The sequence below is a fragment of the Mastigoproctus giganteus genome, chromosome 1 (assembly GCF_048544385.1).
Source record: "Mastigoproctus giganteus isolate SK-2022 chromosome 1, ASM4854438v1, whole genome shotgun sequence".
NCBI lineage: Eukaryota > Metazoa > Arthropoda > Arachnida > Uropygi > Thelyphonidae > Mastigoproctus > Mastigoproctus giganteus.
In genome coordinates this window covers 68,145,880-68,161,127 of record NC_143575.1, presented here as the reverse complement: position 1 = coordinate 68,161,127, position 15,248 = coordinate 68,145,880, and the positions used below count along the sequence as shown (strand labels likewise).

The 15,248-nt window shown below is 36.5% G+C and overlaps 1 protein-coding gene across 1 annotated transcript in view; it reads left to right on the top strand.

Moving 5' to 3' along the window:
* LOC150090874 (uncharacterized) overlaps positions 1-15,248 on the top strand; it is a 628,907-nt gene that overhangs the window by 479,703 nt on the left and 133,956 nt on the right. Inside the window, exons 15-16 of the mRNA XM_090375379.1 lie at positions 6,974-7,129; positions 12,637-12,739. Of these exons, the coding sequence (XP_090231505.1) occupies positions 6,974-7,129; positions 12,637-12,739 (259 nt within the window). The remainder of the gene's footprint in view (positions 1-6,973; positions 7,130-12,636; positions 12,740-15,248) is intronic.

Genomic DNA, 15,248 nt, shown 5'->3' with positions numbered 1-15,248 from the left:
AATGTCGAAGTTTGCAGATGACACAAAGGTTGGCAGGGTTGTTAATGACAGTAATGGCAGTGTGCTACTGCAACAGGATCTAGATAATTTGGGCAGATGGGCTAAGAAGTGGCAACTGAAGTTCAACCTTGACAAATGCAAAGTACTGCATATGGGTAGAAGTAACCCCAGAGAAACGTACCAACTGTGTGGTACTACACTTAAGGTGGTAGAAAATGAAAAAGACCTGGGAGTAATTGTGCAGTCAGATATGAAGTTTTCTGAGCAGTGCAGACAGGCTGCTAGGGCGGGTCATGGGGTTTTGTCAATGATATATAGGAATTTTGCTAGCAGGGAAAAGGAGGTGATTGTCCCTCTGTATAAGGCAATGGTCAGGCCACGCCTTGAGTACTGTGTACAGGTCTGGAGGCCTCATTTTAGGAAGGATGTAGATTTGCTTGAGCGTGTACAGAGAAGAGCAACACGATTGGTGAGGGGAATGAAGGGATTCTCTTACCAAGAGAGGCTTAAGTTCTGCAAATTGCAGTGGCTGGAGACTAGGCACCTGCGCAGTGATCTGATTGAGGTCTATAAGGCCTTGAATGGGTTGAGCACGCTGAATTCTGATGGGATCCTTCCACTTGTTCAGATTACCAACCTACGGGGACATAAGTTCAAATTAAGAAAGGACAGATGTAGAATAGATGTGCGGAAATTTGCCTTTAGCCAGCGGGTGGTTAATTGCTGGAACAAACTTCCATCTGTCGTTGTGGAAGTTGATAGGTTAAATAAATTTAAGGAGGAACTGGACAGGCATTTGAAGGGAATGTGTGATTTTTTTTTTTTTTTTTTTTGGCTGATGCTGCATAAGCTCCTACACTTGCTTTCTTGCATCATGTGCCACTACTACTACTACTACTATTTTGCTAGATACCAGGACATTCTAGTCATGATAGAGAAAAATATTAACCTTGCCTCAGATCAGCTCTCTTCTAATTGTTCTATACAGGCTATAGAAATCTTATACAAGAAGCATGCAGAAATCACTGGTCACAAATGTGGTGAACCCAAGGCAATTATCTTCTACAAATTAAAACTGAGCTGCCATTATGGGAATCAAACTTCAGGCTCAACAGGAGGGAAGAAACATACTGTCAAGACTGCATTGATCATTCACACTTAACATATCTTACTTTTGGAAGAAGTCCAACTCTGCTCCTTCTGTCTGACTGAACTATTAGTTAAGCATATCCTCAGACCATTCCCTATATGTAAAGAAAAAGCTACTTTAATTTCACTGTTTTACTTGCAAGAACAATTAATTCTGTCAATTCTGTCACATATTGTTGGAAATATTGCTAATTTTGATCTGTTCCAATATTTAAAGTGCATCCATTTATATGATTATATCTAATCACATTTTAAGCTAAAACCATTAAATAAATTATGAGGAGGCACTTGAGTCATAAAGGCACTTGATCATGAGAATAAGAAGTTGGAGGGCTTACTGGTGGTACATCATTAAGAAGGCTAAGACCCACCCTGGGTTATAATGCCAGAATAAGAAGACTCGAGCCATTAAACTCCAATCAGCTGGTGGAAATGTTAAGATTTTTGCCATTACAAATGTCTTACACAGCTTAATATGGACTTACCTACTGGGATACTAGATAATCCTAACATACTTGATTAACCACCATGCCAACTTTTCCTCATCAACAACACTTTAATGTTAATTGTTCTTTTAGATTACAACTTTATGATGGTCTTTTCTCTGGTGGAGCTTCTGCCCATATCCATCCTCAGCCATGTTGAATTTGACTTTAAAATAGAGTGGAATTGGTTGAACTATATGATTTCTCTTCCTCCTTTCCTTTGTTGAATTATTGCATTTTAAATCTGATCAGAATATGTACTCAGATTGTGTCACTGAAAATTATTGTTGTGTAAATTAACTTATTTATTCTTCTTTCCATCCTAATCACTTTGGATGGAAACATATCTCAGACCTCAAGACTGTACCACAGTAAAGAACTATATCACATGCTGTAAAGACAAGCAGCATAACCCATGTTGTTGTGGCAATTCTGGTAAATTCTCATATTCCTTCCCAGATTCTTCCATTAAACACAACCCTTGAAGTGGTTGTAGTATGCATAGCCACTAAATCTCTCATAACCATTATAACAATTTACATCCCCCCCCCAAACCAAGAACTACTACAATGAGATTTAGAAGATATAATAATTCAGTTACTTCTCCCATTTTGCATACTTGGAGACCTCAACAGACACAGCCCTTTCTGAGGTAACACAACCAGAGACTGGAGAGGAAGACAGATATTAACCCTGTTGAACAATGGCACACATACATACGCACATCTTCCATTGGGAAACAGAACAGCTATCCATATGCTCCTCAACATTATTTCCAATACTTGATTTGTCAGTAAACAGAGATCCTCTCAGCAGTGATCACTATCTGATAATCATTACCATGTCATCAGGAACCACATGTCAATCATGTAGAAACCTCAGATGGAAAATAAATGAAGTGGATTGGGAAATGTATAAATCTATTGTAAAATTGGATGCAAATACTATCAAGCAGAAACCAGTAGATGCAGTAAATATGTAACAAATAAACTAATCCAAGCTGCTGAGCAGACTATTAAAAAAAAATCGTCACATCTCCCAACATATCCAAAATCATGGTGGAATGAAGAATGTTTACACACTAAAAGAGAAAGAAATAAAACCTGGAATAATTTTCAAAGATAATCCACTACAGAGAACCTCATACTATTTAAAAAGGCATGAGCAAGAGCCAGATATGTTGTAAGAGCCAGTAGAAAAGCATCCTGGATAAAATTTGCATCTACATTAACAAAGTTACACCATCTCAAACTTTCTGGAATAAAATCAGCAAAATGAATGGCAGATACCAGATTAATCCACCTCCAATCCTAAACTGGAACAGACATCACCCACAGTCTTCAGAAATAGCAGCTGCACCGGGCAAAACCTTTGCCAAAACATCAGCAAACACCTCATATACAGGCAGTTCCCGGTTTAAGAGTTTTTTTTTTTTTTTTCAAGTATCAGCAAAATCGAAAATATGAACATTAATTGCATCTAAAATATGGAATTCTTTCCATATTTTAGATGCAATCAAAATAATAAAACAAGTCTGGGATAAAATTACAGAGACGAACATGAAGGTCGTTTGGTATAAACTGTCATCAGTTTATTGATAATTTTGACGGATTTCAAGAACCAGCAGAGATAGTACAAAATGAAACAGAAGCGGTCGTTAATTTTGCTAACTAATTGCAGATTGAGGTGTCTACAACTCACGTCACTGATCTGCTTCAAGCACATAATGGAGAGCTCACAAATGAAGACCTCCTTGAAATGGCAAAATGTGAAAAGGCTGAAACTCCTGTTCGTTCCTTCACTCTCAGAGGGCTTGGCACAGAAAAAGCAATTGAGATTTTCAGGTCACAAGATTCAAATTTCATTTGCTGCTACAGATTTAAAAAATGGTTATCCTTACTATTGTGAAATTTATAAAGAAAAGAGAAGACTGTTTGGAAACAAATGACTCTTGAAGCATTTCCAAAGACGACGACTCCTTGGGCTTCCAACAAACCAACGAGTGCTGAGCCGACCATGAATGTTGAACCATCAATCGAGTGTGCATTTAATCAATGATGGTGAAGAATAAACATTCTTTAACATTTGTATGACATAATTAATTTCTTTATTATTATAATTTGCTTGATTTTAAAGACTGATTTATTTATCCCAATAAATGAAAACATCATTTAAGCATAAACTATCGTTTTGTTGAACTTTATTTAACATTACTATGGTCAAATTTCATTGCTGAGAACGTAGCCCCTGTTTTTAATATTCATGTGGGAAATATTCCTGCTTTACGAGCTAACTCTAGGAATGAATTAACTCGTAAAGTTGGGAACTACCTGTATTTCCAGTTTTCAAATATACAAGGCAAGAATAGAAAAACACAAACTGAATTTTTCCACAAGAAATGATGAACCATACAACCTTCGTTTAAGATTCCAAGAATTAAAAAGTGCTATCAGAGACAAAGGAAAGTGCTGTAGGACCAGACCAAATTCACTACATGATGCTAAAAGAACTTGACAACTAATCCCAAATGGCATTACTCAAATTATATAACAAAATCCTCCTAGAAAAACAGTTTCCAAATAGTTGGCATCATCCAGTAATTCTAGCTTTCCCAAAACCAGGAAAGGATCTCTCTAACCCACACAACTACCATCCAATTGCTTTAACAAGTTGCCTAGGAAAAGTTATGAAAAAAATTATCAACACTCGTTTAACATGGTTTTTGAACAGTAATAATCTTCTCGATCCAGCACAGCAGGGTTTCAGGAAAAATCACTCAGCACTAGACTTACTTATAAAATTAGAAAAGTGTACAGAATGCACTCATCCGAAAGGAACATAACATCATGATCTGTTTTGATATAGAAAAAGTTTACAATACAGCATGGTGTTATGGAATTCTTCAAAACCTATACCTCCTTGGATTTTATGGTCATCTTCTTAAATATATCCAAAATTTCTTATAGCACAGGACATTTCAGGTTAGGCTGCAGACTATCCCTTCAAAGGTTTTCACCCAAGAAGGCATGCCTCAGGAGTCCATGCTTAGCACTACCCTCTTTGCTGTCAAAATAAATTCCATATCTACACATAAATCAAAACCTGCTAATGCTGCTTTATACGTTGACAATTTCAGTATTTCCTGTCACGCTTAGAATATGTGAAATATGGAAAGCAGCTACAAGGAACAGTAAATAAAATAAGCAAATGGGCACAAACAAATGGCTTCTGGATTTCTACACAAAAACTGCATGTATACACTTCTGTAGGAAACGAAACCTACACCCTGGTCCTGAACTGAAATTTGATTGACGGTTGATCCCAGTAGTGCCAAGCATAAGATTTTTAGGACTTGTATTGGATAAGAAACTAATGTTCCTTGAACACATTAAACAACTCAGACTTTCGTGCCTCAAGAAATTAAACACACTCGAAGTTCTTCCTGCAACAACTTGGGGAGCAGTTCGATATGCACTTAAACTTTATCAAGAAATAATTCGTTCCAAGCTAAACTATGGAGCAGCTAATTATGACTCAGCAAAACCAAGTGCACTGAGGTGGTTAAACCCCATACACCACTGTTCACTCCATATAGCACTTGAAGCTTTCCAAACATCACCTATACAAAGCCTTTATGCAGAAGCCCGTGAACCATCACTACAGCTCAGGCGACAGAACTTGTTATTACACTATGCCGTCAAGATAAAATCTATCACTGATCATCCAAATAGAGACTTTCTGTTTTCATCTGATTGGGAAAGCATATACCAGGCCCATCCACGAATAAATCGACCCGCTAACATCCATCTGAAAGATTTGCTGTTAACCCAAGAGCTTAATTATGACAATATAGATACTATCGTTACACACACACCACCATGGAATATAGTTGAACCCACATATGACATGTATTTTCAAACTTGGGGGGGGGGAAACAACTCTATCAAGAATAAACTACCAGCAGCTACATGCAGCATACAAAGAACAATATGCACATCACAATTTCATATTTACAGATGGGTCAAAAACAAAAACTTGTGTAGGAGCTGCAATTCACCTTGAAGATTGTACCCTCACCCAACAACTCCCAAAGGAATGCAGTATTTTCACTGCCAAATTACACTCCATTTCGATGGCCGTAAACCAAATCAAACATAAACAGATTTTTCACATAATTTTCACAGACTCGCTTAGCTCTGTTATTGCCCTTCAAAATGCAAATACCACAAGACACCTAATTCTACAACATGTCCAATATTCAATATCAAAGCTATTACAAAGGAATCATATCAGATTCTGCTGGATAAACAGGCCACACAGGAATAACTGGAAATGAAAGAGCAGACACAGCAGCAAGAAAAGCTGGCTCTAATTATGACTTTCACTCAGTACCATATACAGACTACAAATCCTTAATCCACCAAAAGAGTACAAAACAATGGCAAAAACACTGGCTAGATTAGACTAACAACAAACTTCGTCTAATTAAAGAAATGCTTTGACCATGGCCTACTAGCTTCTGACACAAAGAAGTGACTTCTTGATTGTGAATCGGGCATACACATGATGCACTCTTACCTACCCAGAGGTGAAGACCCTCCTCAATGCCAAAACTGTCAAGTTCCACTAACTGTGCATCACTTCATGGTGAACTGTCCAAAATTTAATAGAGAACATCGAAGAATGTTTCAAACAATAATGAATGTGCAAAACAACTTAATGCTTAGAACAATTTTAGATGACTGGCTACATATTACAGATGTTTTCTTTTTCATTAAATTAACTGGATACTTCCGAAACACACAAAATTAATAGTATACCATTTATGGAGAAGCTACATAATTATAAAGCAGAATCTTGGCTTTCTTTTAAACCATAATAAGGAAAGTGAAAAATGAAGTTGAAGAGCTTACTGGAGCAAGAGCAGCTTAAGCTGCTCTTGCTCCAGTAGCTCTTCAACAACAATACAATGTATACAATGTGATTATGACCTCCCTACCTTTACAGGATAGTGTTCGATAAATCATTGATATTGGCTATTTGTAAAAAAAAAAAAAAAAAAAAACAAGCTGGTATTAAATTTTCGTTTTCATTTGACTTACACCTTTCTATATTTGTATGCACAGCAATCGTGCCTGTCAGTTTCATTTGTTAGATTTATTTTAACTACTATATCAGTATATTAATTACAAATGTGAAAATTTTGATTACTGTACTAATCTGTAATTTGTATATCTGTGGCATTTTGCCCTTTCTTATAATATTCCTATGTAAATAACCCATAGTTTACCCCCCCCCCCTTTTTTTTTTTTTTTTTTTTTTTTTTACATTTCATGCAGGTGTGGGATCTTCAATCAGTGAAAGAATTCCTGAATTTTCTGCAGCAGAAGAATTTGAAGAAGAACGTAGTTGGAGAACGTGTATAGTCGGTGGTGTTGAGAGAAAAATTGATATGAAAGTTATAGAACCATATAAAAAAGTGCTTTCTCATGGAGGTAAGTTACTGTGATGTAGCTGGTGTTATAAAATGGAAAATAGATACAAAATTTTATGGAAGCATATGGGAAAAATAAAATACTTCTCACACTAGTACATAACATAAATGGGGAGTAACAAAATCATCATGCTGAAAACCAGTATTTCACATTAATGCCTTGTTATTTGTTGGTGCAAGGGCTACTAAGGCCATAATGCACTTATTACCAGTGGGTAGTTGATTGGTGGAACAGACTTTCACCTTTTGTTGTGGAATCTAATAGCCTAAATAAATTTAAGGCTGAGCTGGACAGGCAATTTGGAAAGAATGGAGGGGTGAAATGGGAGAGTTTTTTTTTTTTTTTTTTTTTTTTTGCTGATGCTGCATAAGCTCGCTTTCTTGCATCGTATGCCTCTACTAATGCTAATTACAGTCATATTTGGAATAGGTACATTAATGCTCTGCAGGCTCAAATTGGTAATACCGGGACTCATCACTAGTAATGATGCAGTGCATCCATAACATGATCACCTTCAATTTGTAATGAATCAAATGTGCCAGCTCTCCCTTATTGCTGCACTTTCTGTTCTTTGGAGAGACATTTGGGTACCCGCTAGGCACACACCATCTGATATATATATAAAATGTTGGTGCATAGTAGTGTGCAAACCATGGCTGATGTGTATAGTTTGAGCAATTGCATCAGTGGTTGCCCATTGAATTCTTTTCATGACGACATCTATTGTCATGGCTGTCTCTGGTGTTGTGGTGTGATGAATTTGGCCTGGATTATTGTCACTATCAGATAAGCCACCAAACATGTCATGCTGGCTGACAACTCCTGTTTTCAACACTTGTTCTGCCATTTGAACATGCATTCTCCATGATTGTTTTATGCCTCTATCAAACTCATAATAAACAACTTCATTGAAGTTGTTTATTATGAGTTTGGGGTAGGTCTTCAACATTATGTAAATGCTCAGCATTGTAGTCTCACCCATTTTGCAACACACAGGGGGGGCTAACTTTCATTTGCTTGCTCCTTATAAATATGTGGTGCTATTACATAAATAAATCATACTCGAAAAACTTTCTGTTGCAGTAATCAAAAGTGTTTATTTTATTTTATTTTTGTATTTGGTTAGTAATTAGCTTTGGCTGACTGCAAAAGATCCCTAGAAGGATTAGCCAGACTATAATATTCCATAATATGGATGCTGTGATTGGATACAGAAGGTTTGAAGTTTGAAGGCTTCATATTAGTTGGATCCTTTAGTGAGTATTTGGTAGAAAAGTCTTGATGTTTTGCCATTTTAATATTCAAATTCTAAGACAGACTGCAAAAATTTAAATGAAGGTAGATGACCACATAGGAGTACTAATAATTTATTCTTCTGAAAATTGCAGCATCTAGAGACTAGGCACATGCAAGGTGATCTGATTGAGCTGTTTAAGGCTGTGAATGGATTGAGCAAGCCCAGGGCTGATGGAATTCTTCCTCTTGCTCAGACTACACATATGAACGGACATAAATTCAAATTGAGGACGAATGGTTGTAGGATAGATGTTTTAAAGTTTGCCTTCAGCCAGTGTGTGGTTGAGTGTTGAAACAAACTTCTATCTGTTGTAATAGTATTAGGCATATGTGTAAGGAAACTACAGGCTTTTTGCTGGACTGGCAAAAAAAAAAAAAACCAACTAGATTAAAAAAAAAACAACGAAAATTATGTTTCCCTCCTCACACAAGTAACTATCCATTGACCTTTGAATTTATTTAAACTATCAGCTTCAACAACCTGCAAGAGCAACTTGTTCCAGCAATCAATGACTTGCTGGCTAAAAGAAAATTTCTTACAATCTAATCTAAACCTCAACCCATGTAATTTGAATTTATTAGCATTAACAAGGGCACATGATGCAAGAAAGCAAGCTTATAAAGCATCAGCCAAAAAAAAAACAAAAAAAAACCCCTTATTTCACCCATCCCCTTGCTCAAATGTTTGTCAAGTTCTGCCTTGAATCTATTTAAGCTATCAACTTCTATAACAACAGTTGGAAGTTTTTTCCAGAAATCAACCACCCGCTAGCTAAAGGCAAACATCCACACATCTATCCTACAACCATCTTTCCTCAATTTGAATTTATGCCCTCTCAGACGATTATTCTGAGCAACAGGAAGAATCCTATCAGCATTGAGCATGCTCAAACCATTCAAGACTTTATACACCTCAATCAGATCACCTCGCAGGTGCCTAGTCTCCAGACACTGTAATTTGCAAAACTTAAGCCTTTCTTCGTAAAAGCAACCCTTTGTTCCATTTACTAATCTTGTTGCCCTTCTCTGTACTCGTTCCAACAGCTCTACATCCTTCTTAAAATGAGGCCTCCAGACCTGTATACAGTACTCAAGGTGTGGCCTGACCATTGGCTTATACAAGTGGATTAATCACCTCCTTATTCCTGCTAGAAAAATTCCTGTATATCATTGACAAGACACCATGAGCTACTCTTGCAGACCATCTGCACTGCTCAGATAACTTCATATCTGCCTGCACAATTACCCCTAGGTCCTTTTCATTCTCTACCACTGTCAGTGTGGCCACAGATTTGATACGTTACTCTGGGATTACTGCTTCCCATATGTAGTACTTTACATTTGTCAATGTTAAACTTCATTTGCCATCTCTCAGCCCATCTGCTCAACTTTTCTAGATCCTCTTGCAGCAGTGTACTGTCATTAGTGGTATTAACAACCCTGCCAACCTTTGTATCATCTGCAAACTTGGACATCAAGCCTGATATACCACCATCATCAATATCATTTATAAATACAGAAAACAACAATGGACCCTACTGTAAACCCTGAGGGACTCCACTAAAAATATTAGTCCACGAAGAGCAGTGTCCATTGATTACCACTCTGTCTTCTCCCACTCAACCATTCCTTTATCCATAGCACCAGTTTGCCTCCAATGCCACACTGCTCCAGTTTGTGCAACAGTATCAAAGGCCTTTCTAAGATCCAAATATATGATATCAAAGTTATTCTTTGCATCCAGTTCCTTTGTGACTACATCAGTATCCAATCAAATTAGTCAGACATGACTTCCCCTTAACAAACCCATGCTGTGTCCAAGCTATAACTGAAGCCTTGTCTAGATGATCCTGCAATGCTTCTTTAACCAGTGCCTCCATTAATTTCCCTGGAACAGAAGTTAAACTAACAAGTCTGTAATTACTTGTCTCCCTTTGATCTTCCTTTGTTGATTGGGGTCACATTTGCACATCTCCAGTCCATGGGTACTTACCCTGGGTCCAGGAAAGCTCTCATAATTATGGTTAAGGATTTGCTTGCTTCCTTTGCCGCCTCCTTTAATATAACTGGATAGATTCCATTCATCCCAGGTGCCTTTCTTATGTTTATCTTCAACAATTTCTCCTCCACTTTACTCTCAGTTATTGCAAGATTATCTAGCTTACTGCAAGATTTGAATACACTACTGGGATTCCCCTCCCTGAATAACTCCTCATGTGTAAATGTAGATGCAAAATATTCATTTAGTTTGTTAGTTACCTGAGCAGGATCATCAACAGTTGAACCATTGATATCAAGTGGACCAATCTGATTCATCCCACTTCCTTCTAGAGTTTACATAAGTAAAGAACTCTTTGCATCCTTTGCCAAAGATTTCTCGTAATCTGGCTTCGCTTGCCTAACTTCCTTTGTAACTTGGTTACAGACCAGCTTATATCTATCAAAGACTTCTGTGTCACATGTTAATTTATATGTATCCCATGCATTTTTCTTCTCTGTCACATATCTAATTAGTTCATCTGACATCCATTTAGGTCTAAACCTTGAACAATATTTTTTTGTTGTTATGAAAAGCCTAGTAGCTTCCAAGATTAATGCTTTGAATGCTCCCCATTTTGAATTTTATTGTTGGTAAGATCATCAGTTGGTCCCACGGTATAGAATTTAAATACTGTCTCAGACCACTGTAGTCACCATTACGAAAGCAAAAACCCTTCCCTTTACCCTTGATGGTAGTTACCTCTTTGAGTAAATCCGACTTCAGCACACTGTGATCACTACCACCTAGTGGGTCATTTATCTGCATATTCTTATGAACCCTAGTTCTTGAATTCTTTATAACAGTGAGAATTCCACCTTAATCCATTTTACTAATCCCTCTCACAGAGCCTTATAAACCTCAATCGGGTCACCATATGGTCGTCCTTCTGTTGATCTCACCATTCGAGTTATTCATCTTTGGACCCTTTCAAGAAGCTCAATACTTGGAATACTGTGTCCATACTCGAACACAGTATTCCAAATGTGGTCTTACAGTTGTCTTATACAGTGGAATACGATCTCTATCTCTGCATGATAACATTTGCTAAATCATTGATAGGACACCATGGGGGTTTCCTGGCTGCCTGTATTGTAGCTCCCAGATCCCTTTCCTCCTCCACTGTTTTTAATTCAATCACACCAAGTGTGTAATTTATTTGTGGGTTGCAATTTCCCAAGTGTATGCCTTGCATTTAGACCTTGCATTTAGCAGCATTAAAACATAGCTGCCACTTCTCTGACCATCTTTGAAGTCAGTTCAAGTCATCCTGAAGGAGCATTGCTTGGCACTGATCATTAACAACTCTACCAATCTTTGGCATCTGAAAATTTTGACATTACACCTTCTATCACTTCGTCAATGTCATTTACAAAAATGAGAAACAACAGTTGTCCAAGAACAATCCTTGAGGGACCCCACTCCTGATGTTACAACAATCTGAAGAATATCCATTTTTCACAACCCTCTGCCTTCTGCCCTGCATCCATCTTAGAATCTTACCAGTAATCCTAACCTGTTCAAGCTTTTACTGTAACCTCTCTTATTAAGGATAGAGTCAAATGCTTTGCTAAAAATGATCACCTTCAATTTTTACATGTTGTATTAGAAATTTGTTGTAGTAGTGGATAGCTCAAATGAATTCAAGGAAGAACTAGACAACCTGTTGGAGGGGATGGACAATTATGGCGAAGACTGTGTGAGAGGTTTTTTTTTTTTTTTTTTTTGCTGATAATGTATAAGTTTGCTTTCTTGTGTCATTTGCCACTACAACTACTAAGTTTCAAAGTAATGTTTAATAGATGTGCACAAAAATAGCATATCATATCAAATATTGAAGGGGGAAAAAAATTAGGTAATAATAAATACAACAGAAATTATATGAGGAAAGACATTTTAGTGTAGTTTTTATTCGCTATTTCACCATGTTTATGTTTTTTTATTTGATGAAATTTTATTTAAACTATAGTATTTAAAGTCTTTGCATTGAATTCAAAGTCTTTTCAATTAGGTTTTATAATTACTGGATCTGATATATTAGAATTAACCATTCCAGCTATGTATTTTTACTTTCATATTCAAATCGTAAATTTACCTGTTGTATTAGAAATTTCTGAAGTGTTGTTTTATTTTCCATGATTGTTTTTATTAGTAATATTATTATTTCTTTTAGGTTACTATGGTCCTGATAAACACGCCATTATTGTGTTTAGTGCTTGTTACCTTCCTGACCGTAGCAGAAGAGATTATGACTATGTGATGGATAATCTGTTCCTGTAAGTTATTCACTAAATTTAAGACCACTTAGCTTTGTTAATAATATTTAAAATCTTTAAAAACATCAGAGCTGTGGGATCACGACTTCAATATTTATAGCTTTGTATAAAAAAAATTTCCTTTCCCCTTATTGTGATGACAGATGTTTATATTTTGTCTATAAAGTATGTGAGTTCTAACCATTTAAGATATGTTAAAAGTAAATATAAATATGGTTTGTTTTTTTTTTCTTGTGCCAATATTTTGCCTGTAGTTGAAGATGTTATTTTTGCAAACTTATGTGTATTCCTAAGTACTGTGATATATAAGTGCCTATAGTATTTGTTAATTTCCTCAGTAATGAACTTTTTTTTTTTTTTTTTTTAAGAAAAGAGCAAACAGAAAGTGGACATGGAAGAACCAAATAGATTAACAACTAAAGAAAAATGACATCATCCTCACTAACCCAGAATATATTGTGAACAATGTTACTATTCTGAACAAGGTAAATGTTGGAAGTGATCACAGAATGGTAAGATGCACACTTGATGTAGATGTAAGAAAAGAAAGGAAAAAACTGGCTCTGGTAAATAATACGAAGGCCTTTGAGATAACAAAAGATAAGAAAAAGCAATATGTACTGGAACTTAGGAACAAGTTTGAGTTTCTGCAGAACTTTCAGGACCAAGATATTGATGAGGAATATAACAACTTTCTGAAAGTTATAAAGCCCAAGAAAACTATGGGTAAAAAGAAATAAAAATTAGTCAAGAAATATTTGTCATGATGAACCGAAGATGACAAATGAAGAGCAAGATAAACAATGACAAGGGCAAAATTGAGTATACAAAGTTATACAAAGCCATTAGAAATAGACTCAGAGAAGACATAAGAAAATTTAAGAGAAGAAAAGTAGAACAGGCATTAAGGGAAAACAAAGAACTTAAATCAGCAGTCATGAGCAGTAATACAGAAAGACAAAGTATACCGAATGAATCTGAAGAATAAGGGAAGGGTTTTTGCTTTCATAAAAGGTGACTATGGTTGTCTCAGAGATTTTTTAAGTTCTATACAGTGGGACCAATTGGTGATGTTACCAACAGCAAATTCTAAATGGGAAGCTTTCAAGTAAGTAATCTTGGAAGCTACTAGGCTTTTTGTTCCAACTAAGAAATACTGTTCTAGGTTTAGGCCCAAATGGATGTCAGATGAACTAATGAGATTCGTGTCAGAGAAGAAAAATGCATGGAATGCATATAAATTATCAGGCGACACAGAAGCCTATGGTGCATATATATTAGCTAGTCTGTAAGACTAGCTTAAATATACACCATAGAAGACAAGGGAAGGCAGATTATGAGAAATCTTTGGCAGTGAATGCAGAGAAAAACAGCAAGGACTTCTTTACTTATATAAACTTTCAAAGGAAGGGGATGAATCAGATTGGTCCACTTGATATCAATGGGTTGACTGTAGATGATCATTCTCAGATAGCTGAGTGTGTATTTTGCATCTGAATGTGTATATTTCATCTACTTCACACATGTGGATTTATTCAAGGAGGAGAAGGCCAGATGTTTATCAGACTCTAACAGGGAGTTAAATGATTTTGTAATAACTGAGAGCAAAGTGGAGCAGAAATTGTTGAAGTTAAACATAAGAAAGGCACCTGGGGTGTATGGGATCTATCCAGTTATATCAAAGGAGGTGGCAAAGGAAGTAAGCAAACCCTTATCCATAATTAGGAGAGCATCCTAGGACTCAGTGACGTCCCCATGGACTGGAGATGTGCAAATGTAACTCCAATTCAAAAAGTAATTACAGGCATTTTGTTTTACTTCTGTTCCAAGGAATATATTGGAGTCCCTGGTTAAAGAAGCATTGCCAGATTGTGTAGACAAGACTGCAGTAATAATTCAGACACAGCATGGGTTTGTTAAGGGAAAGTCTTGTCTGACCAATTTAATTGGATACTATGAGTTGGTCACACAGGAAGTGGATGCAAAAAGTAATTTTGATATCATATACTTGGATTTCAGGAAAACCTTTGATACTGTTGCACATGGGAGACTACTGTACAAATTGGAACAGTATGGCATTAAGGGCAAGTTTTTACAATGGATAAAAGGATGGTTGAGTGGGAAAAGACAGAGAGTAGTAAACAATGGACACTGCTCTTCGTGGACTAATGTTATTAGTAGAATCCCCCAGGGTTCGGTGTTGGGCCCATTGTTGTTTTGTATATTTATCAGCGATATTGATGAAGGTATATCAAGTTTAATGTTAAAGAGTTTGCAGGTGATACAAAGGTTGGGAGGGTTGTTAATAACAGTAATGACAGTATGCTGCTGCAACAGGATCTGGAAAAGTGGAGCTATGAAGCAGATGAGCTATGAAGTGACAACTGAAGTTTAACATTGACAAATGCAAAGTACTACATAAGGGTAGAAGTAACCAAAGAGAAATGTACCACCTGTGTGGTACTACATTCGAGGAAGTGGACAGTGAAAAAGACCTGAGGGTAATTAT